The sequence below is a fragment of the Plutella xylostella genome, chromosome 13 (assembly GCF_932276165.1).
Source record: "Plutella xylostella chromosome 13, ilPluXylo3.1, whole genome shotgun sequence".
NCBI lineage: Eukaryota > Metazoa > Arthropoda > Insecta > Lepidoptera > Plutellidae > Plutella > Plutella xylostella.
Window position 1 is genome coordinate 229937 of NC_063993.1, and position 25703 is coordinate 255639.

General features: G+C 35.8%; 1 protein-coding gene across 6 annotated transcripts in view; it reads left to right on the forward strand.

Annotated features, from left to right (window-relative positions):
- Window positions 1-25703, forward strand: part of LOC105382753 (glycine receptor subunit alpha-4) — a 28077-nt gene continuing 2374 nt past the window's right edge. The window contains exons 1-12 of one of the 6 annotated variants that reach the window (XM_048625109.1): window positions 1-394; window positions 7403-7520; window positions 13300-13376; window positions 13602-13726; window positions 14565-14719; window positions 16292-16309; window positions 17454-17609; window positions 18145-18285; window positions 18942-19042; window positions 19794-19934; window positions 20930-21070; window positions 23571-23777. In XM_048625109.1, coding sequence (XP_048481066.1) covers window positions 13665-13726; window positions 14565-14719; window positions 16292-16309; window positions 17454-17609; window positions 18145-18285; window positions 18942-19042; window positions 19794-19934; window positions 20930-21070; window positions 23571-23777 — 1122 coding nt within the window. In that variant the 5' untranslated portion in view covers window positions 1-394; window positions 7403-7520; window positions 13300-13376; window positions 13602-13664. The remainder of the gene's footprint in view (window positions 395-7402; window positions 7521-13299; window positions 13377-13601; window positions 13727-14564; window positions 14720-16291; window positions 16310-17453; window positions 17610-18144; window positions 18286-18941; window positions 19043-19793; window positions 19935-20929; window positions 21071-23570; window positions 23778-25703) is intronic. The other 5 variants (XM_048625104.1, XM_048625105.1, XM_048625107.1 and 2 more) reach the window with 5 other exon arrangements.

Below are 25703 nucleotides of genomic sequence, written 5' to 3' on the forward strand. Positions count from 1 at the left end.
GTGTAGAGCAAGAGAAAAGGCAGTGCAATAACGAAAAGTAGGAGTGAGTGTTAATACGTTTTTATTCAATAACGCTCAATCAAATGGTTGGCAACAACTGGGTAAGCGGGCGGTGGGTGTCTAACATCGTGGCCAGGCACGCAACCCGACTGTAACGACTTTTCAGTTAAAACTACCGCGAGGCCCGACCATACCGCGTCAAGACCTTTGCCTCCGTCGAAAAAGAAAACAAAAAAAAATAGGAACGCGCGCACACTGGCCGGTTGTGAAGTGATTGATATCTGTCATAGACAAAACCACTGTCTATGATATCTGTGTTCGTTTTTTGAAACTGTTGGACGTTCGGACTTGCAGCTGCAATGGAAGGTTTGGCGTGCTCGACATTCCGAACTTGGTAAGGCTTGTTGTATGCACAAACTTTTTGTACAGTATTTTTTATTGACTAATAGTTATAATAATTACAAAGGTTATACGGTGTATAGTACAATGTAGTAAATGTGCCTCACACTGCTTATTGTTAATTATTGTATGAACCTAATGATTCTAAAAACATTTAGGAACAGAAAATTAGTAATTATAAACAATCCTGCAAAGGTCAAACATGTGTTCACTGTCTCAATCACGTGGCTATGTAGAATCAATAGTTTAAAACTTTACTTACCTAAAAGGTATCCGAGGAATGAATTTCCATGTATTCATGGTCAAGTCATAACCAAGTAAGTAAAAGTTTTTGAAATAAGTCCCTTGATTCAGCAACCTTTATTAAAAATGGTTTTACTTTCATAGTTTGCATTTTCAGTCGCATTCATATGAGACTAACTACTACTATGTATAAAAAAACAGACACTCAATTATTCTTTGTAATTTCTGTACTGACCTTCTTCTGACACATCGCCCATGCGAACTTGTTTTGACAACGATTTTTGGATTCAAATTGTATAGAATTTGACACTTGTACCTCTTCTTACTCTTTTGATTATGAATTACAAGCTAGCAGTAGTTAAAGAAGGAAATAATCTCTCATCTTCTACCCGTTAGCATTGTCTTGTCAGACTCTAGTGGTCACTGCTTACATCGTTTATTTTGTGATGTCCCAGCTTGTTTCCCGTTTACTTTAACATTGTTGACGGTAGGAATCAAATATTATTATAGTAATTGCACTGTAAATAATGTACCGGTCTCTGTATTTGTAACAGTAGCTATGAATATGGATAGGTATTCTATTATACAGGCTGTTTCAAAAAGTGTGAGTGTGTAGGTAGAGCCTATACGGAGATATATTAACACCCAAGACCCGAGTTCAAAATATATTATATGTCTTTCAAACAAATATCTGGCCCGGCTGGGAATCGAACCCCCACGGTCACTAACCACTACACCATTCGGTCGTGTATTGGTCTTGAATTAGCACTTTAAAACCGTTTGCTACTACGTACCAAGTATAAAGTCGATACAAATAGGTACAGTTTATTTTTTATTGAACAAATATGTAGTTAATAGCGTTCAGTAAATGTGAAAGTTATCAATAGAAGCTTTCAAGAAACTTAATTGAATTCAAGTTAATAATAAGTTAAAGCAAACAACTTCGCATTCATTTAATAGTTGTAGCCGATTCAGAAGCAACCAATTTTATTCCTTTAATATCTAAATATTTATAACAATAGTACTTAAGAATAAGTTACTACTAGAACGATAAAAGTATTTAAAAACTTAATACCTGAAAACAAACTGAGGTTTCAACTGTTACTCAAAGCTGAAAACATAAATGAAATCGATGAAATGGCAATCGAATTTACATAAGTAACCTTAGAAACTTCTAATATAGATACTGGGGGCATTTAAAGTATTTGATATTTCTCTTTGACTTTTGGGTTTAATAATTATTATAACGATACTGAGATAAATTAGAATAAAAATACTTATGTATTTAAATCTGGTTTAACATATTTTCATCTGATTCGGACTTGGCTGGTTCTTAAATGAGTTCCCAGGGGCGAGCAGAGACGCGATCCTCGAGATAGGAACCCGACACTGAGCCAAAAATCAATAGAATACGCAATCAATTTTTATTGAAAACGACTGACACAGACTACTGCTCCGAAACCATCTTCAAAGGTAAAGCCAATTAAAAAATCTAAGCTTGTAATAACTCGTCGGTAAAGTTGAGATTTATTAAAGTCTGGAAATGGATTAAGATCTTCTAGTTTTCCGTTTATTGATATTTCCCTTTTTAATGAACTCATTATGATTAATCTGCTTAGAAAAGTATAATAATTAATTAAACCCTAGATTGTTCAGCAGTTGATTATGTGCTGATGATTGTTATTATTTCACTCATGGGACTGATGTGGATAACCAAGTTATTAAAATCATACCACCAGTGGAAACAACCAAAAAAAAGTAGGAACAAAGTTGATAAAAACTGACAACACCGATAAGCCAAAAATTACAATAAGTTTTATTATGTATGTGTTATTTATGTACTTATTATATAATAAAATATGATCTGATAGCATATTATTGGCATTGCGAGACCATTATAAGTACTAAGTCAAACCACTTAGTACTTATTTTGGTTTTGTATTTGGATAGCGCGGCATAGCTCCGAAACTTGGTATTCAGTCAAGCAACGTCCCAGGTGATGATGGGTGAAGCACAGGAAGGATCAGGATATTACGATGATTACCTAATAGCACCGTAGTGGAGCGTTGTGCAAGAATTGTTCTAAGTAGTCCACTTATTATCTTATTAGTGTTGAGTAGAAGGCCGCCAAATTTTACAAATTCAATGTCACAGACTGATACTAGGTGAAGACTGTAACCGCTCACGTCCCGACAGTCCATTAGCACGCCACACAATGAGGCACGGCACAACGCCTGGTGCCCAGTCAGACAGTCTCATTTCCTGAAATAGAAATATTATAGAGGAAATATTGGACTTTATGTAATTTAAATCATTTATTATAGTTAACAGCTTATTTATGTAGCCGCGCAATATAACATAATTATTATTAGATTTACAGAAAAAAAATCATAAGCATAAAGTAAGTCATAGTTTTACTATGATGTAGAGCTTAAAAAATGATTTTTGCTATGTTTAATCAGGTTTAAACTACATACATACTACATCTTGTAGTTATATCAGAGATATGCCAATGTTAATTTAAGAGATTTTGTAGTTTTACACATTCCAAACTTGTTACCAATAGTATTAAAAGAGAAAACGAAGAATGGAATTTTGAAACTACTTACCGTCTGCAAACTTATAAGATCAACGGCCGTTGATACGCGGGCCTTACTCTGACGATACCAATATGAGATGTGTGGCTTAAGATTCTGATAAACCAATTAGATAATTGTTTGATTTGAGTTTCATCTTGATCGTATATTATTGATCCCATGTGGTATACAATGTGTTTAAATTTAAATAATTCTTGATTGCCTGGACGTACAGATACCCTTTTTGGCATCATTGTTTAGCTTAACTCAAATACTTTTAAAAGAATACATAAAAATACCATCAAAGGGGGCTATTTTCAATGTTATTCAAATGTTATTCTTTCTTTCTAAATGTAAATTTTTGCTTTTTTTGTCAAAAAACTATATTAGGTTCTTGTAACTTATTTTATGTAACTTTTTAGCAGTTTTGCATATTTTTATTCGATAGAGATGACTTTTTGCGGATAAAAGCATTTTATTTCATGTCCGTAAGTCATTTGAATCTCGAGATATGATTTTTTATGAAAACTAAGGATCTAAAACTTTAAAATGGCCGCCATTTCTAGAATATTGAGATTTGACCCCACATATGGGGGTGTTTTCTCGATGAAATCACTCGTAGAATACACCCTTAAAGTTTGTCGGGTTCGAAAAACAACACATTGTATAATTATTAAGAGTGTTCACGTTTCGGTTCAAATAAACCGCTTATTACATACATAGATTTTTAACGGTTTTATCGAAAGTTTACAATTTTAATACCTACTTAATATTAAGACAAGAAGAACATACAAAAACAGGTCTAACCTAACTTTTGGACTTTGAAATTTGAAACGTAATACCAGCTAAATCCTTGCTGTCAAACATCTGTCAGATTTGACAGATAAGAGTTGATTGTTAATGTTCGGTGGTACGATAGCCCATTCGATCGTTTACGCAATCTCAGAGTAGGGACAGAGATTTTTCGCATTTGAATTTATCGTTTGTCTCCGCCCGGTGTGGCAGATTTATGTATCCCTATTAATAGGGGGCACAGCTGGCGAGAAAAAGATTTTTTTACTATTTTTTGTATAATAGATGAGTACCTACATTTGCCTCCGAACCCGATTGCCTTCCACGGAGATGTTGGCAATAAAGTTTAAAACTCACGTTTTAAACTTTATTGCCAACATCTTATTTGCGGACTTTTTATGTTTGCCTAAAAAAGTATTCACATTTCTGCGCGAGCCAGACTTATGGCTAGTTATAATATCTTTGTTTCATTTACTACAACCATTTTGAATAAGTATAGTTCCGTGTTCTAACCCAATATGAGTAGGTATTACACGATTAATTAACAAGCACGCTAAGGTCAAAAACCTACATATCACTATACTCATTCAAAACTTATGCTCATTAAAAATATTTTTTGTTGAGTAGGTACTTATTTAAAGTTATGAATAGTGAATATTATTATACTCACTGTTCTTATACTTACTAAACAAACAAAATAGCTTTTATGAAAACGCCATCACGGCAAAAGACGTATTTCTAAGCTTAAAAAAATAAACATAAACAATGCCAAATAACCTTTAACTGCATAATTTTAAAGTTTCATCTTGAGCGGCACGGCAAGCTGCTGTCGGGTATCGATTGATGGAATCGATGAAGTTATGAATAATTTAATTGCCTGCAATTGCCAGGGCCGAGACTTCACCAGGCACCGGTTAAATAGGACATTTAGGTCGCATTCGCAGTATTTGTCCTCACTACTTTTCCTCCCAAGGTGTGTTATTGCGGCAACCCGACGTAGATACCTAGGTGTTTGAAAAATGTACGCAGTCATATTGTGTATTACTATGAGTAATTCTGTAAGTACTTTACATACCCCTATACATTTAGAAGAGCAACTTTGTAATGTTTCGAAATTAGCAAGCCAAAAGGAGGTGACTCGCACGTACAGGACAAAATATTCGGAATGACATCGTGACTCGTGAGTCACTCTTTCGGCTCACCGTACGCTTTTAAACACCCTATGGACAGTATTCAGAATAAATAAATAGAAATTTCATACATTTACGGCAGGCTGTCGGATCAGATAATAAACCATTTGAATAATAAAATGTCGGGCTAAATAAACATATTTTTAGTATTCAGGTTTTTGCGATAATTAAAAAAGAAACAAAAAGAAAATCGCTTAAAGTCTTACAGCTCTACATGACCTAATTGTAAACCTATTGTGTATTTGGGATAATTAGGTATTCCAGGAGAGTTCGAGGGATAAGAGGATAAAGTGAAAGTCCTGACTCCTGACTAAGAAAACAAAACAATGCTAACTAATTTACTTCATTCATTAGTGCAAATGAGTACCGACAAAAACAGAGTCAGATTCGCATGTATACAAAAAGTTTTATCGCATCGTCCCTACACGATTTAATACAGTGAGTAGTTAGTTGTTTCCTTATCTAATAGAGATAGCATCAGGCAGGGCAATGAACCCGACCCAAATAATTAGTTAAAATTAAATTAAAAATGTTCTAGTTGGTATCTACCAAGAAAGTATTTATTCTTTCTGAAATTTATATGTTTCTTTTAGCAGATCCTTTTACAACCAATTTAATTTTTACTTTGAATCGGGCTATTAATTGAATATAAATTTAAGGAAATAAATGCATGACGCAGATATATAAAACCGATAATATTTTCAATACGTGTATCCTATTTCACAGTGTCTGGATAAAGTGTTGCCTTATATCTTCGAATTCGAGTAAAACGGCGGCAAGAGCAGATACCTCGATTTGTTTCCTACAATTCCACTCGGGACTGTCCGTTTGACCTTAGATTATGCAATATTCTCAGAAGGAAGCAGCTAATATTGGCTCATCCTCAGTGCGACTACTCGACGTCGCTGGAGCCGCAAGCCACGACATAACACAAGATTAATAGACGTCTACACACTGTTTAAGACGAAGTGAATTTGTTATGCCGTTCCGTCGGGAAAACCAATCTAGCCACAATCTGCTTCACACAATTTTAATTGCGACACGTGCCGCTTTAATTTTCCGTGTAAATGAGAGTTGCGGATTGTAATAAGTTGCTAATTATTCATGACCTAGGTTGTATCTCCATGATATGCATGAAGGATGCATGGAATAGCAAAATGTGGGCAAATGATAGTAGCTGAAAGTGAAGGTTATTTTACGATGCGCGGTTTATTGCACAAGTTTTCGAAGTTAAAAGGAGATTGCAGCATTTCGTACCCAAGATGTATACGGTTGGATCGTAACTATAAATGCCACTTAAAAGTTTACAGGAACTTCTAGAGTTAAATGTAAAGTTTTAAATATACAAATATACCATGCACTTCAGCAGCTGGGGTAAAACTTTCATAGAAAAATGTTCATTCTCTTCTGAATGAGCGTGTTCGTTTTAAATAAATGCTAGTAAGAAACTACAGGTCTTTACTAGCGTAAAATCGTAGTCTTTGTCAATGCAGTTGGAGTCTGAATTGAGCCCAATCCCACTGCATACAACAATAGGTTCTTCAGAATTCAAGCACAATAGCTGTAGTTTGGTTCCAGTGGCAGTGGATTTAAGATGCGTGACTATCATAATATCTTTACTTATACTTGTTTATTTACTTACTCACATCACAAATTTCAAAATATAATATATCTAAGTTCTCATTTTATTATGTTTTAAATTACGTATATGGTATTGAAAAGACTGGCTTTAAGATTTTATTGGCTTTTATTTCATTTTTTATAAAATAATTCCAAATAAGTACACGTCTTTCGTTGTCTTTCAATATTCTTTTTTCACTCACTGTCATTCCCTTCGATCACCATAGACACTTCCTTCCTCTTGAGTTCCAAACTCCACACGTATAAACCTTACCTTGTGATCGAAATTACCTTTCAACGGATAGCTAAAAATCTGTTTAGCTGTTATTAGGTGTGCTTTAGTGCCTACCGCACATGCTGAGCTGGTGATGTTTGAAGTTTCTGTAACAACAACAACCTGTATTTTAAGTTACTCTACGTTCAGTCAGTCGGCTGTGAAACGCCTCATAAATGTGTCAAGTTTTGATTTAAATACCCATTCATCAAAGTTTTTTTTATGATTAAATAGTAGGTAATACATTTATTCTTTATCTATACAGTGACATCATGAGTATTTTTTTATTATATTTTTTGTATTGACAGATGGCGTAACTCGGTGGTGATGCCCGCCGCGGCCGCCCCCGCGCCCCCGCCCCGCCCCGGCCGCCCCGATGATGATGCTACCTTATTCCTGGCAGACCACACTCATTTTCTTTATATGGTAAGTTAGCGTAATATAAGTAAACATATTAATTTTCTAATCATATTATTATTATATCAATTTCAACATACAGACGAATTGAGAACCTCCTCCTTTTTCGAAGTCGGTTAAAAAAGATATAAAAATATTCAGAATCGGCATATTTATAAGTATTTCACAAATTACCTACTTAGACTATGATAAATAATGGCGTTTCGGGAACCGGACAACTCTTTGTAACAGTATACATATACTGCCAGTTTCTATAACTCTATCTATCTATAACTGGTAGTTACTTTCATACGATTTTGACAGATTGTTACTTTTGATTATGTCAAAATCGTATGAAAGTAACTACCAGTTATGGATAGATAGAAACTGGCAGTTAGTCAGACTTCCTCTATAGCGAGAGTCGAAAACGACAACCTAACCTTTCGTATAGTTTAGCAACACAAAGCAAATTTTAGGAACTTAATGGAAAAATATACTTTCATCCACTAAACAGTGAACTGCAGATAAAGTTTGCCACTCGAGACTTACAAAGTAAATTGAGTGTCGAGTATTATGCACGCTCTCGCGCGTCGAGAATGCGAGAACGCTTTACTTTGTACGAGGAATATGCTCGGAATTGCAAGAAGGTGTTACGGAGTTTGGAGACTTTAAGAATTTTTATGCTTTGCGTTTGGTCAACATACATATTAATATACTCAGGATCACTGAAAAAGTTCTAGTGACAAAAGCACAAAATTCTCCTAAACAGAAAAGGCTAGCATAATGACGCCGATTGAAATACTAAAGTGTACGTAAATATTTCCAATAAAAAAGCGAATATTTTATGCATTCTAAATGATGCACACAATACCTGGAAATTTAAATGTTTAAAAGAAATTGGGTCATTTGGTGTTGTCATTTTGTAAGTTGAACTTTTTCATTGTTCGTCACCTCGTCAGTGTATATGCTCGCGACTGTAATTCCCGAAGTCAGCTGATGTGACTCGCTAGACACCCACTTCTAGCTGTAAATCTCGGCACACGGGCACATTTCAGATAGTTTTATAGATCAAACCCTGGTGTTGTGGGTTTGTGCCCGTCCGACTGACTCGCCTTGTAGTACGGTGACCTTGAATGCATAAATGCCTCCCTACGTTTATCGCGGGTGGACCGGAACAAACCGTGCATGAAATTAAGGCCTTTGAAGGTTTCACATGCACTATGCCTGCTGTTAAAATCTCGATGTCAGTAATCTTTGGTTTGAAATTTGAAAAAGCAAGATGAATATTGTTTCAAAGAAATTATGGTTATTGAACAGCTATATCACCGTTGAGACTTCCCAGGTTTGCATTCTGTTAGGGTCGACATTTTGTTTAAACAACAAGAGTCCACTCACCGACCACAACCAAGGGATGTTTCCTGTTCAGGCCCATGGATCTTTAAAAACATTAAATTTAGGGCAGTGAAATTTCCGCACCAAAATAAAGTAGAAGGCATTTTTTTATAAAAATTGTTTTTGACAGCTTTTTAATTGATATTTGATGGCATCGAAATCAGATATGGCGTATGCATAATAAATTTGTCGGTGGGTACTTACAAAGGTAAAAACTCATTATGTATGAATAACACTCAGTTGTATCCTACTTCCTACTAGGTAATTAATTAATTAAACTAGAAAATTTGTATTCATCGATGGATGGAAGAAGTGTGTTTCTTGATAAACAAACGCCTCGACCTAGACTTGTGTGGCGAGGGGGTAATCTTAACTGCAGACTTGACCTTTCACTGATTAATGGCTTCAGGGTTGCCAGAACTGATACCTTCCGGTCTAACACTAGCCTCAAGGCTAGATTAGCCGCAGCCTAGGTGACCTAACTGATAACATTTTTACAGCTGTTGGGCTCGGCCTTTTTAGGGATAATTTATGTAAAGACTATCGTAATTTCGTGATTCGCGCTTCGTTTTATTTCTAAACGAGTCTAGACTGTCTCGTAAAGTTTTATATCATTCAGGATCTTCTGCTGGCTGTTTTTGAAAGATAACGTTCCTCCGGTTTTGTTAATTACTCAGCAAATTTCAAGACTTTTATATTAGGTACAAAGTGCCTTGAAAATTAGGGACAAGTGTAATATTATTAGTGTTAAAAAATATCATCATAATGAGAAACAAACACAGATATTTGTATCTCGGCGTAAGTTCTAACAAAATCTTACTGTACATACGAGTACATGTAAATGCCAAGTTCCACCATTTGTCACAAACTCATAATCATAAGTATTATCAAATATTGGGTAATGTGGTTCGATTATGTGAAGGTGGTTCATGGCCCTGACTCCTGGCCTCGGCGCAGCTCGAGCCGGCACACTGCGGTGGATGAGGGGTTACGTAAAATACAAGTAGAGAGTTTTCTCACTATCAAAGAGACTTACAAAATACCTTTATGAAAACGAAAATTTTATGGATGTAAAAAATGAAAAGTGCTCAAAGTAAAGTTTATGTTTGTACCTATTGTTTGGAGAGGACGTCGACTTCTACTAAATATATAGCATATTATTAATTATCACGAAATGGCATAATTATTATGAAACGCTTCTTTTCACGGTTATTGTTTGTTTTGTTCTTACGACGTTGTACCGGTGAATCCCTTAAGCCAATGAATGAAATCAATATGGATTATTATTTTAATCATAATGATGTAATTTAAGTAGCTGTTATTTTTTTATGTTCAATAAAGAATTGAGAGAGGTATTTTTAAAAGTTAACTAGTAGGTATTGCTTTAGTATAATAAAGGACCATGGTTCTTAACGATAGCGGCCTCCATCCGCTAAAATTGCAGGTGCGTGAAATGATTCAGATTTAGTTGTATTGAGCAAAAGCAAAAAAAACATTTCTTTATCAAATAGCAGCAGATTATGGAACAACATACATAATAAGGTCTTACTTTCTTTTACTGGGGCGATGGGATATAAGCCGCCTTTTACTGGTAAATGAAAGAGAAATATAATTATTAATAACAATTTATATAATGTCTAGGTCTCAGTGTAATCTGCCATAAAATATGATTCCACTTTTCATTTAGTGGTTACCTATTTTACATTATACATGTGGTTGTCTGGAAGAGATTACTTTTAGTAATAAGGCCACCGATTGTACTATTTATTTTATTTTCTATGTTTGTGAAACTGTTTCTGTTTGTGTGCAATAAAGAGTATTTTATCTTTATCTTTATACGTTAGCCGCCATTACCAATTGCCGCTTAACTATAGGTAGGTTGGTAACCTAAAAATATTAATAAAATTAACTACTACTTCATTAATTACTACTGCTTCATTAACAACAGCAAAAATTGGCCAGACAGAGGTGGATCAAACTATTAATTACTTTTAATTATTGCGGTAAATTTCAAACGAGCCAATTAATTACTTATTCATGCTTTAACCAAAACCTGTATCCGCTCGGTTAATAAAAATATATTAAGTAAGTATCATTATATTAACCGCTTCATTACAATGTGTTTTAACTTCATTAAAACGGATTCTGAAAATGTCGTGTACATTTTATATATAAGTAGTTCATACAGTATTCAATCTTTCATTATTTAAAGCCGTTAACCATTCTGATAAATATTAAATCACTTGACAGGATGAAAGTGATTGGTTGTTTGAATTTTTACATATAGATTGTTTGTCCATGTAATAATTATATACTGTAATAATTATATATAATATTTACTTGTTAATAGTAAGTATTGAAATGCAATACGTGTACGCCTTCCAAAATTTATTCCTTGGGGTTCGCCAATTTTCACTGACAAGGGGTTTTCGCAAAAATGCCTGCCACCGATGAGAGGTTCCATGTCTTTCATACACTCAAAGGTTGCCTGGTAGAGATCGCTTGTATCTCTTAGTGTAACGTAATTCATGATGTGTGTTTCCGCCTTACTACTTATACCGTGCTTGCAACACTCTGTAGATTACAAATAGTACGGACCCATCGTATGGGACTCCGACTCGCATTTGGCTGGCTTATATTTTATCAGACACTTATAAAGAATATGATCTATACTCTCTACACAGCAATCCCATCATTTCTTGTAAAAAATACATCACATAGAGGTGAGAAGGTGCTCAAATAGTCATACCTCAGAACGGCACTCGTGACCTTTCTAGCTCGCGCGCGCCTCACGAGCAATTCCACTACTTATTAATGTCTGAACCTAAATCTGGTACCTAATGCTGTTTGCTAATGAAAAGCTTCACCTAACTGCGGGTTGCACGGAGCACGCGAAGTGACATGGAGTTTGATAAATTGCAGTCGAAAGTTTTCGTGATAAAGGATTTTGAACGTTTACGTGGTGTGTACCTAGAGGTCGAAACTCTGATAGCGAAGCTAATATAATAATTTATTACCTATTTATTACCAATGGGTGTAATGTCGGGGAACTGGGATGGGGGTGATTAATGTTTGTGTTTATAGAAGGTAGTTTTTAGATAGGTAGTACACAATTATTATGAGTAAAAAAGGAGAGTAGTAGGTTAAAATAAGCATTTTATACCAGTTAATTAGTTAGTAATTCTAGATTACGTAAGTTTATTCCTAAAATTAAGCAATCGTTAATCGGTTACCATAGATAGATAATACGCGCAATTGTCCTATTCAAGATCCAAATGCAGACATGTACACCCCCTCAGAATAGAATAGGAAGAAATAGGTTTTGAAAATACTTTTTTAAGTTTAGATATTGCTTTTTAATCGGCGCATTTTTTTCTAGCTAATCAGAGTGAATAACTGTACAATCGATTTTGAGGTTATTTATAGCATCGCGATGGCGTGACAAGCATATAATAACGATTGCGTTGCCTTGGCCTGCTTTTCGATAACGTTGTGAAATGGCACATTTGTTTGTTTATGTGCCAATTTAAAGAGCATTGATTGCCATATTTTAGCCTATAAAAGAAATGGGGAGTTTTACCTTAGGTATATGTATAATCTGAGGCAACGTAGAGTTGAAATGACTGGTTGTGTCCGTTTATAAGGTAAGATACCTACTATAAACGGACACAAAAGAAAGAAAAAAGTTATATTTTATGTCGAAAACAGTTAAAGCTATTGAAAGTCACTTAAAGTCAACATTAAGGTTAAAGAAATCAAGTATCACAAAAAATTATAATCAACCAGTCTAGTAAGCACCCAGTTAAGAACTCTTCAAAAACCAGATCAAATATATTTACGATCCATTTCCTTTCCTTCGTCATAATATTTAAAGCCAATATTTAAAATCCACAATATCATCTTTAGCTCTAACAAGAGTCTCCTTCACTAGAACTCTAATCGATTCAGAGAACATCTAACGGGTTCTATTAAAGTCTGGTGCAGCGCTTCAATTTCCTTTTTTATACAAATAAGTGCTTACTTTTAATTTAAAACTTCATTTATAAACTGTATATTTTCACTCGCTACAGTGTGTCTAGATAACTTGGTTGTTGTTATGCTGGGAACATGGTTGTACCATTTTTTTGGGACTGCAAATATTACGTGATCGGTACATGACGAGCCCAAGGTACAGAGATCTGATACGGGGAAATGGTACAAAGCGAAGGTGTAATTTTGCTGAATGTCCGCATTACGTCTGTGTCGAATGCATAATCATCATAATCATCAGTCCACTATATGACAATTGGACTGCAGGGCGTCCCACGCTACGCTTCCTTGGCAGTGGTATCTTGCAGCAGTGATCTTATATATGTATAATGTCTGGATTTTACGTTTGTAACTACTTTATTAGATAAATGTTTGTTTTTCTTTACAGGTTGTGCGATGACGTAGTGTCTAAAAGGAATCATACACTTAAGCCTAGAGTAGTGTTACCAGAAAGTTATGTAAAAGGTAAGCGTATATTATGAAACTATCACACACTATTAAAAAAAATTGCTACGGCTACGGCGTAGCCACGTAGCAAAATATTCGTAGCTCGTAGACAGTGTCGTAGTAGGCCGTAGTAAAATTATAATCAGTGCAGTTTATTATAAAAGTATGACGATATTCTTGAGTTATTTGATGTCGTAATAATATCATAAGCAATACAAAATGTTTGCTCTATTTTCGTTTCAGAAATGCGCCCTCCAGCTAGAAAAGGCCAACCAGTAATGGTAGAATTTAGTATTTACGTGGTAGATGTCAATTCTATTAACGTTGAAGACATGGACTTCAGGTGACATTTTTATTTTTTTTATTGGGTAAGTTGTCACTGCGCAGACCCCATGCGGTCAGGGTGATAGAATGTAGCGGCCATAATGTCTGCTGCAAGACCGATGCTGGTTCAGGGAGACGAGTTATTTGGATAAACATGAGAAGTAACTTAAAATTAGAAGAGTTGCAGTTAATGAGTGTTTACATCAACATTTAGAATCCTCTGTCAATGAATCTCTGGAACCAAGTCTGTCTGCACAACAAATATAATTCGATAGTTATAAGTTAACGATGATTGGAGAGCATTACGTGATTTATAAATAGAAAATATTATGCATGAGTGATGTTCGTATGTGTATCAAACAATAAATCATTTTTTGTAAATATTCGCTTGGCGGCCCACTGGAATATGACAAATTTTGCCTGTGAAAGTACTTTACATAATTATAATATTAAATTGGAATACTATTTTGGAAGCAATTAGCAAGATTAATAAGACTATAATTAAATATTTTAAACATACAAGACCTTTGAATTTGGCGTGTTTATATTTAAAATTCTCATGAAATCGTTGTATAAAGTCTTATTATTAGAATATTTCGTGTAATCGTATTACATATTAATTTAAGCTCAATATACTCTTTATCTTTAAATAGGCATCATAAGTACTTTAAATTGATGGATGCTTTAGTGCACAACATTTCTCAACTTTTCAACATTTCTGGGTTTAGGACTAGACCGACGACTTAAAACTGATTGTTTATCCCGTGAAAATTTGAGATAGGTCGTTACTGTACCTACTAAAGGTGCGGTGTGCCAAGCTGTAAATTAACAAAAATCACAACTTTTATCTTTATAATAATAACACGGTATTTTCACCAACAGAGTAGACATGTTCATCAGACAGACTTGGAGAGAGACGAGACTACAACTTCCAGAAGACATCTTCGAGGAGGGCGACGACCACGTCACCCTGCCGCCAGAGTTCTTCGACAATCTATGGCACCCTGACCCTTATTTCCTAAACTCTAAGGTCACTGGTAAGTTTTTTTTATAGTATGATTAAAGTATACCATGTTTAATAGGTGTAAATATTAAAAAGTAATAATGATACAAAGTACAAGTACATAATAGGTCTAGTTACGTCTAGAATAGGTTTTTAGTTTGTCGAAAGCAATAAAACTTTACGTTTTTCGCATCAAAGTGGTGCCTATAGCGAAAACTATCATGAAACTTTTGGCCCTTATAGAACAATGGTTTTTCTCGTATGATTCGGTGATCGATGTACACTTGCAATAACTAGAGGTTTAGCGATAGTAAATAACCGTTCGAAATTGGACTCAACTCATATTTGGCACTTTATTTAGTTTATTTTGAGTAGAGTTGCCCGGAGGCATGCAGAGTGTGTTATTAGTGGTTGCTGAAGTTAGATTTCGTGTCTCTTTTTTAGTCTAAGTACTAACTTAAAAGCTACTAAAGTAATATTTAAAACATCATTATTCAACACAAAAACTATTAAAACGTATCATACATAGGTGTTTACAATATACGTTAGTAAATAAGATCTGTTTTGGTTTCCGTACACATAAATAAGTTATTTATATCTACAGTAAATAAATCGATACAGTGGGGAATGTTTACATTGAACGGGCGATAAATCTATAAGCATGTGAAATATTAATGAAGGTTCACGCACAATCAATATCCGGACCACACCGGAATACTTTGAGCATGTAAAAATTGCATTGTGTTATCGGTAATAACTTTTTTTGATTCATAAAGAAATGATAATTATTATCTTCAATTATTTTAAAGAGTATTTAATAATCATGCATAAATCTTGTGCTACTTCCGTATGAAAATACCTACATAATTTGTGATGTTTACTCGCATTTTCCTGGTAACAAGAATATATTCATTTGCCTCAGCACATCTACTAGTGTAAATGCATTAAAATCACCCCCACTAATTGGTCACTACGATGAAACAAAATGAAAGATGAAAACGCAATCCTTGCTTTTTAAATAATAATTGTTTACACTCTATGGAAGGTCAACCATTCTTTTTTTTCTAAACTGTATTTTAAGCTGAAAGGAACTGACATATAATTCGATTAAACCCTATACCTTTTGTTTGCCTCGAACTCAACAATGAAAATCGAAAAATTAAATGATACGATTTCTAAGGTTTTTTTTCGCTCTCATAACAACTTTGCTGTACGATATTGGACATAAGACACGTTAGAAATTTAATTTCTTGATTCTTTAATTAATTATGTTACAGACACTACCTATCCATATACCTATATGAAGGAACTATTATTGGTAATTTAATTAACCTCATTACTCTCGTAGATCCTGAAACACTTCTATCAAGTTCCATTAACTTCCGAAATGAGATGGCTCTACCGAAATAGGCATTTTTACTTAATAAATACTTATAGCTTTTTGTACTCTTTAGCTTTAGTAGCAAAATTACCTAGAAATTTTAATCAAAATGTCCAATATTGAATACTATCTGCTTTAATGAGTACTTTATAAAGAAAATAAGAATTTAGTTATATTTACGTTTTGTTATTACTGAATCTGATGAAGTTATTTTCATTTTATTAGCTTTACTGGACCGTTTTGGTAAGATAAAACATTTTATTTGGCATTTTTTATACCTTGCACTGTTTTTAATTAAAAATCTTATTTATTAAATATTTTTTGTTTATTTTAAATAAACCAACCACTATACAACGAACAGTAAAAGGGTAAAACAAATATTGGAATTCTCATGCTTATTCACATAATATGCACTGCCAAGTTTACATAACAATCTACTGATATGTTACATAATTTTATTTTAGTGTCTCTATTCCTACCTACTTCAAAATGTAAACTTTAGGGCAAACTAACCTTACCTAACCTAACTTATAAGACTTTATGATGTAATAATACATAATTTTAATTGATATTATGTTGGGCTAACAGTCCTAAAGGTTTTGGCGTCCACTTTTCGATCGGCAATACCGCGGAGCGCCCGTTGCGGACATGTAGACACTTAGCTTTAACTTAACATCAATAATCAACGTGAACTGGAGTAAAAATATACATACTCAATACATATACATAAATTAGTAGGTAGGTATGTAAGTAGTAAGTACACAACCTTATTTTATGTATGTTTTCTATTGGTATTGATCCGTACATATAAATTGTAGAGCAACACCAGACCGTTGGAAGAATTAGAATCACAATACATGGAATATACATGTATATTCCATGTATTGTTTTTTAGCCAAAGCACACGACTACCTACGCCAACATACTTATTTGAAACGTGCTGATGCGGAGAGTGTAGGAGATGCTGATTGTAGCGTTTGAATTCTATCTGACATTCCCGTTGACAAGGATATCTGCGCACATGGTTGAGTAGTCACTAGTCAGCCAGAATGTTTGGTATTGCTGTATTTTTTCGCAGTTGTAGATAAATGTAACAATAAGCAAATTGGCACACACAGTTTTCCCAAAAATGCTTCTCACTAATAATAGGAAATTGATTTCTAATTTTTTTCCATTGATCGATATCATAATTTTAATGTTATATTCTTAAAACTGTTATCTAAATACAATACCTGAAGAACTCAACATTAAAATGACTAATTTAACCACAAGAACACAAATTCTATCCACCCGTAACGAAAATGCTAAAACACAAGTAATTATAATTTAATTTGCTTATCGTAATTCCTCTCTATTGTTTTAACAAAGAGTGTATTTTTATTTGCAGAAATTGCAGAGCTGACGCACAAATTTTCTTCGGTCACATTGTACAGAAACCAGACGGTGCGGTACGCGGCCCGCATGCACGCCATCATCGCCTGCCAGATGGAGTTCCAACTCTATCCCATGGACATACAGTCCTGTCCCATCTACATTGAGAGCTGTTAGTATTTAGCTTCTTTTTTAACCTTCTTTTAAAAAGGCAAAGATAAGCAGAAGTTATTAAAAAGAAAATTCAAGCTCTAAGCCTGGTTTTTTGATACATTTGTAACTGGGTAGTCTTGTGATAAATCAATAGAGACAAGATATCAAAGGAAAATTTCCAATAAGCGTTATCCTCGGTATGCGTTTTCGAGATTACCGTGATTCTGAGAAAAAAGTATAAGAGTTGTATAGGACTTTATTTATGAGTTTGGGGATATCTTTAGCTATTACTTATGTTTTTTTTTTAAAGCTATCGTTTAGAATGTCTGATTATTGTTCAAAGCTAATGTGTTATTTAAATTCTTTTAAGGTGTTTAAATAAATATTTTTGTTTTTTTTTTTATTCAAACTGATTCTCTTTAAAGCAGATCATGCAATCATGTAGGCACTTAACTTAAAACAATGTGTTAAGTTATTATCATCATCAGACCGTAATCCCACGCCGGTTCTAGTAAGAATCCAACATTCTGACTGACATTATGATTTGTTTCCAGTCTCGTACAGTAACCAGAAGGTGCGTTTCCGCTGGAGTGAGGCCGGCGTGACCATCAACCCGGAGCTGAAGCTGCTGCAGTACCACATCGGGGAGCCGCTTCGGCTCGAGGAGACCAATGGATACATGATCGATAAGGACGGTATGCGCGTTACTAACATTTAAATTCGTAGTTTGTGAGTGAATACAAATACCTACACTAAGGGTACGGCTAGCTAGATGGTTGTGACGACTTGCGAAAGGTGGCTGGTTATGATTTTGGAAGCGGAAAGCTATAGATCGCATCCAGTGGCGTTACTTTGTTGTTGTTAATGTGATTATCTAAAGAAAGAAAGAAAAATAGTATTGCCACATTGCAGAAAATATGGTTTAAACAAAGAAATAATTACATTTACAAAGTAAAATAATCTAGAATCTTCTTCTTGTTCAGCTTTCCTCATGATGTTTTTCTTGAAAATAATTCGTTGGTGTTTGGCCTTTTCGATATGAAGTTTGTTTATAGGTATTTTTATCTTGTCTATTACCGAATATAAATAAAGGTGCAGTAATCCCATCCTCGTCGCCAAATGTTGTATTTATATATTTTGCAGGAGTTGCTGCACCTTCATTTATAGGTACCTAATTAACAATATAAAAGTACCAATAAACAAACTTCATATCAAAAAGGCCAAACACCACATTGGTACCTATATACCAGGATTTGAAACCACAGCATCTCGAATGAAAGAATGAGACCTTACCCGCTACGCAGCAGCAAGAGCCTGCCAGTACCATGTCTGCTGAACTAAAAGCGAGCAGCTTACGTTACAGGCAACTACTCGCGGCTGGTGGTGTACTTCCGCTTCGAGCGGCAGATCGGCCACCACCTCATCCAGACCTTCGCGCCCTCCTCGCTCGTGGTGAGCAAGAATCCATACTATACTGTTTTCATTCTTATTTGGCACAAAAGGTAAACAATATTTGTGTGTCTTTTTAATTAAAATACTATTAAACAAATAAACTACAGCCAAGAAAAATTGTTTGATTACCAAATCAATCAATTTTCGTATGTATTTAATTTGTCATTATGTTTTATTTTATAACTTAGTTTTTAAATTACTTAATACAAATAAAAAGACACTCCGAGACTGCTCAAAATCTGTGCCCAGTAAGAAAAAATGCATTATACTCAGTAGACGATTATCTAGATGTTAATATAAGCGTATGGTTATAAATCGACCATTAATCATCACCATGCTACTCATTATGTTTTGACGTTTTCTGTATTAGTTTATTTATATGAAATTGTTGTATATGAATTGTGACATGCCTAATTTTTTTAATTTACTGTATTATATTGTTAATAATAATTCTATCTATGATGATTTATTGAACTGTCCCTGCAGCACGGGGCGCTATTAAGACGTGATAAAAGCTCTCCGTCGCGCTCGCTCTTGAGGCTGCTGCGCGATGTGAGTGAGCGCGATGCAAAACTCTTGTCACATCTTAGGGAGAGGCCCCACTAGTGCGTTACGTCGTCGCAGCGACGTCGCTGCCATACATTTTTGGGACGATCGTTTCTTTGGGGCAACGCAGCTCAACTCACTAATGGGGCCTCGCCCTAAAATGCGCCCCGTACTAGCCCTCCTGAATAAATGACTATGAATGCAGGTGATGCTGTCGTGGTTCAGCTTCTGGCTGGACCTGGACGCGATCCCGGGCCGGGTCACGCTGCTGGTGACCTGCATGCTCACGCTGGTCACCATGTTCACTGGACTCCGGGCTGATATTCCACCCGTCGCCTATGTCAAGGTTGGTGTAGCTGTGTTTATCGCTTTTTTATTGGGTATTGTATAGTGTATAGTATACAGGTGTTGCAAAAAGTGTATACTAAGCCAAAACCTGTATGGTATATCTAAGCCTGAAAATGAAATAGGATTCGGCTTAGTTTACCCTTTTTGCAACACCTTGTATAATCATTTTATGGATTGTAAAAAAAGGGTAGGTAGATAGTCTTCGGAAGTTATTCTGAACAACTTTTGTTTTAAAAAAAATTAAGTCGTTTTAAAAAAGTGTTTTTAGAATGAGAGGCTGATTGACCTGCTTTTGGGTTACTATACTGTATAACTTTAGCAATAATTATTAAACAGGAGGCTAATATTATAATCACTGCTAAAATTGCACCCTATAATATTTTACTACAGAACTTTTGTCATTCAATCATTCAACTTTTAAAATGTAAATTTTTGACATCGGAATAGAAAAGTTTTAAATGAAAATTAATTAAACAGTTAACTAAAGTTTAGCCGAACAAAGGGTCTCCGAAGTTCAATATTAATGATAATTCTTAAAGGTATCTTATTAAAATTTGAATAGAATCAGAGATGGCGAAATTGGTGGATTTGGAAATACGTAAATATTTAGCTAATTGTTTTAGTTCAATTTTGTAAGGTCTATAAACGTTAACGCGATCCCATAGCGCCGCAAACAACGTTTAACAACTCCATGTCTCCAGTTTTATATCAGTCGGTTCTGTTCCTAGCAGAATACCAGCGCTGTGATTATTTATTAATAATCATAGGATTATGCTGAACCAGAACCCTTTTGCTACCATGATCAATACACATTTTGCTTATCATCTCTCTGTCTTTTATATTAATGTCGTGTGTTTATGTAATCTTAATCGTATTAACCTTTCTATGTAATCAATACTCAATACTCAGTAATATGTGGCATCCATAAGTTTAACCTGTGTATGTATTGTGTTAAGGAAATAAATAATTTATCTCATATCTCTTCTCCCTCAGGCGCTGGACCTGTGGATGGCGGGCTGCATGATGTTCGTGTTCGCGGCGCTGGCCGAGTTCGTGGTGGTGAAGGTGCTGGACAAGCAGTACCAGCTCAACAAGACCCGCGCCCAGGACAGCCTGCCCAGGATCATCCCCGTGGTAAATATACAAGCAGTAGCAGAAGGGCTAGTACAGGGCGCATTTAAGACGTGACAAAAGTTCTCCGTCGAGCTCGCTCTTGAGGCTGCGCGATGTGAGCCAGTCCAGGATCATCCCCGTGGTCAATATACCAGTGTACACCCGGGACACAGATAAAAACGGTCATCGCCCTTTGTAGCACAGAAATGCCCGCCTGTAACTGACAGCCTCGCTCAACCCACCCTGTACCAAGTGAAAGCTGTACAAAAGTGGCAGAAGTGCAAGAAAGCCGTTTATTTTGGCTTACTATAAAACTTTTGCAACACTTTTCAACTTAAGTATAAATTTCCACCGAAATTCGAGTAGCAAAATGCACTCACAAACTTTCACCTTTATAATAATTTTAGTCTGTAAATTACATCTGCAGTTACGCAATTCAGTATCTACCATATTATATAATACAATCGTAACTTAACAAATCGGTTCTGCTGTTCGGTTGTGAAACGTGGAGAGTGACTAAGGGATTGATGAACAAACTACAAGTGTTCGTCAACAAATCCCTGAGGTCGATCCTCCGCATCTTCTGGCCGAACACAATCCGGAACGTTGACCTGTGGAACGTGTGTAAGCAGACCTCCATCGAACAAGAAATCGCATTGCGAAAATGGAGATGGATTGGCCACACAATCAGAAAAGGAGCCGAGAGCAAAGCGAGCATTGCCTTCGAATGGAAACCGCCGGGCGGCCACCGCAGACGCGGTCGCCCTGTGCACACATGGCGGCGCACAGTGGACGGCGAGCTGCGAGCGCAAGGCCTGAGCTGGACGGAAGCCAGAGCGGTTGCTGAGGACAGAACGGCGTGGCGCACGCTTGTGAAGGCCCTCTGTACCACTGGGGTACCATAGGACAGCAACAATCGTAACTTCAGAGAATTCGGAGTTTGACCGTACGCCAAGTTAGTTCCCAACATAGCTTTATCTTTGACCGACTCGAATAACTAGAAGACAGGAACTAACGTTATTCCCTATGTTTATGTTGGATTCTAAAACTAGTCTTTGAACTAATTGAGTCAAACCACACAAATATGTTACCTAAGGTTAAGTTAGGTCTTAAAATAGATTCTGATATAAGTTAAGTATCAGGAATTCTGGGAAATTTCCCCATTCACTCGAGCATGTTCAATATAATACGTTTTTGTGCTCAATAATATTGTTGGGTATCGTTTCATTTGTGTCACAAAGAACAGAAATAAAGTAACTAAGTCGGAAGAAACTTTAAACAACTCGTAATTCTAGAAGAATTTTTTATTTTAAGCTTCTCTTTCATTATGTGTCTATTTGTATACTTATTCCAAAAATACGGCATACTTAAAGAAAGGCAGTAAATACAAATTTTAATACAAGCTAAGGTCTAGATTATTTTCATCTCGTACCTATACTTAATCTTCTAGCTCGGCTAAGCGTTAGCGACTTTTTTTATAAACCTTTAAAAACAGAGTGTTTTCAAGATTTCTTAAGTAAGAGACGTCGTAAAGTAGACGAGCGTTTAGCTTCAAGTCATCACGTTTTGGTGCTTAAATGTTTACGATTCAATTTGAATAAACATCCTAATATGCAGTTTACAGCGTAAAAAGAGAACATATTTGGAATTTCATTGAGATGGATGTGCCATAAATTTTACGGTTTACGTACCGTTGTCTGACTCGTTGTTGTTTTAATAAAATGTAGTTATTAAACTTTTAGGAATATTTTTATTAAAATAACAGTGTTTCACAAATATATTGCGTCAAGGAGGATGCAGGGCGCATACAATTTGTAGAGGGCTGCATTCTGCAGCTTCATACTATGACATATTATTTTTTTATTGAAGAGTTGTTTCCATAATGAAAATATGTCGATTATACTATACTACTCATACTTGTATAAAACGGACAAAGTCTACAACATTTTCCGCAAATTCTTAGCAGTCTAAAATGTGTTTATTTAATTGTTAAGAATGACGCTCTATTTCACTTATTTTCCGCTTACTATACCCTTTCTAAACACCCTGTATAAATCAGAGTAGGCAATCAATTAGGTACTACACATATTTAATGCCGTTTTCCCCGGAACATAACATATTTCACGGCACACTTCCCGTAATTACAACCCTATCAAACCAGAGAACATCTGCCGCCGCAATCATATTCCCATCATGTGAAAGAGCGGTTGGCCGGTGTGGTAGCTCAGTTGGGTAAGCACGTCTGCCTTTCACGCTAGATATGAGGGTTCGAATCCCGGCGCTGGCATGTAGCTCTAAGTTCTTTGTAATTTAAGTACAATATACCGTCGCATCATGAGATTGCAGATGATGTGTACCGTAAATGCGTTGTACTCATGCAGAAACGGCGATACGGCTAGCGACCTATCACGTGAGTACAAATGTACAGCGAAGAGCAGGTAATGCGAGTCACTTCTGACTTTTCCGACAGCCGTGAGAATTACCTATGTATGTATTCATGTATGTATGTGAATGATTGCAGAGGATAAACGGCGAGAAGGGCTCGTGCGGCACAGTCGCTGCCTGGGAGGGGGGCGGCGTGCGGTGCCGCAAGCTGGACATGGCGTCGCCGACCTCGCCCCCCGCGCCCGCCGCGCACCCCGCGCACCCCGTGCACCCCGCCCCCGCCGCCGCCTCGCCGCCGCACCCACACATCGTTGGCGTTGAGCGACGACAGAGCATATTACAGGTGAGTGTTCTATACAGCATTCATTCTTACTTGGCACAAAAGGTAAACAATCTTTGTGTGACTTTTTATTTTAATTTATTTAAAAACTAGGTTTTAAAATACCCTAATTACGTCTACCGAGGCGAGAGGTCGGGACAGTATCCTTGGCTGAGAACTCGGTCAATTGCTAGCCGTTCACTGGTCGAGGATCGGCCGAACTAGGCCTAAACCGTCCTTCGTTGGAAGGAGACTTGTGCCCCAGCAGTGGGGACGTAATGGGTCGTGATGAAGCAAGCTGCCTGCCTTTCCAGCCCCTGGCTTACATTATTATTATAATTGTAAATAGACTAAAATAGATTGTCAAATTCATAACACTGCTAATTACAAGTTTTACCTTTAACTAGACCAAATCTGTATTTCTTCGAAAAAAGTTAATAGCTACATACTAAACAATAAATTACCAACTTCATTTAATTATTGATAATCCTACTTAATTTACGTTGGTTGCTTATGGGCAAGATACTCAAGTTTTTAACGCCGTAACCCTAAAAGGATGCCATATTCACATCAAGATTACAAAGCACAGACTTCAGAGGGACTGCTCTAATTTCTTGTCGTTTTCCTCCACAATCTATCAAATGGATCTCTTCATGCTCACAGCCACTAGCTTCCTTTCTTTCTTTAGCTCAAAAGAAAAAAAGAAAGACTACTTTTACAAAGATTTTCATAATGTTGTGGCTTTTTTATGGTTCCGTTCCGTACCTCAATAGGTAAAACCGGAACCCTTTTCAATACCATTATTGGAGATTGGAATAGCATTTCTTTTCACATCGAGGTTCTTAATTATTTAAATAGTTTTTGTCGTCAAGATTCACTTAACTTTAAAAGAATTTAAATGAGAGTCTTTAGCTATTCAGGAGGAAGCGGTGACCCTAATCGGGAAACGCTTGTTCCTTTTTTAACCGACTTTGAAAAAGTGAGGAGGTTCTGAGCAAGTTAAGTCAATTTCATACAAGTCAAGTATAAATGGTGTCCCAATAATAAAGATACTTTTTTGAAAGTTTCAACTACATTGTAGTCATGTTCACGGCAGATGAGAAATCTGTACTTTGGTGCGATAATTCGCATAATCATTTCAAAATTATTAATCGAAGTGAAGTGCGTAGAAGCGCGCCTGAATATGAGGAAAAAAAATAGTAATAAAGACTTATGAGTACACATTTCATTATATTCAACTAGTTCAGCTCAGCTGTACAAATGTGATTAGCCATTTTTCATAATAATTAATGTAACGCAACAAATTATTATTATCTTCCTATACAATTATTTATTTAGTTCTTTAAACAGCTGAATTTAGGATCCAAATTTTATTTGCTTTTTTATTCAGCTTCAAATGCCTATTTTATTATAATTCAGTGATGTTTAAAATTATTTCAATACTTACTTGAAAAACCTAATTTCTGTATATTTTAAACTTGGTTAACATGTACACTCTGGAATACTCTTCATAATTGCATAAAAGCATTGAAAATGACTTAAACAATTATGCGGTCGCCATTCCAGGCCGTGGCGGGAATGCTCCGCTACTTGGAATACTATTGGATAATGTGAATCGATGCGCCATCTATTTCAAGCTTATATTATGCTGGACTATTATGTAAATAAGCTTAAAATCACTGTGTCTGTGTATGTCTAGCCGAGCCTGCTAATCCGAAGGTCCCGTGTTCGATTCCCGGCCGGGGTAGATATTGGTTTACAGACAGATAGACAGGAGTATTGTGTGTTAATATATATATCTATGTTGATATTACTTTTTTTTAAATCAACCCCGTCCGGGATTCGATCCCATGCAGGACCTTCAGCACCTACCAAGTTGTAATGTAAGGCTGTTTTTAACAGCATGCGGATTTCATCAGGCATGCGGGATTGCCACACTTTCCCGCGTCT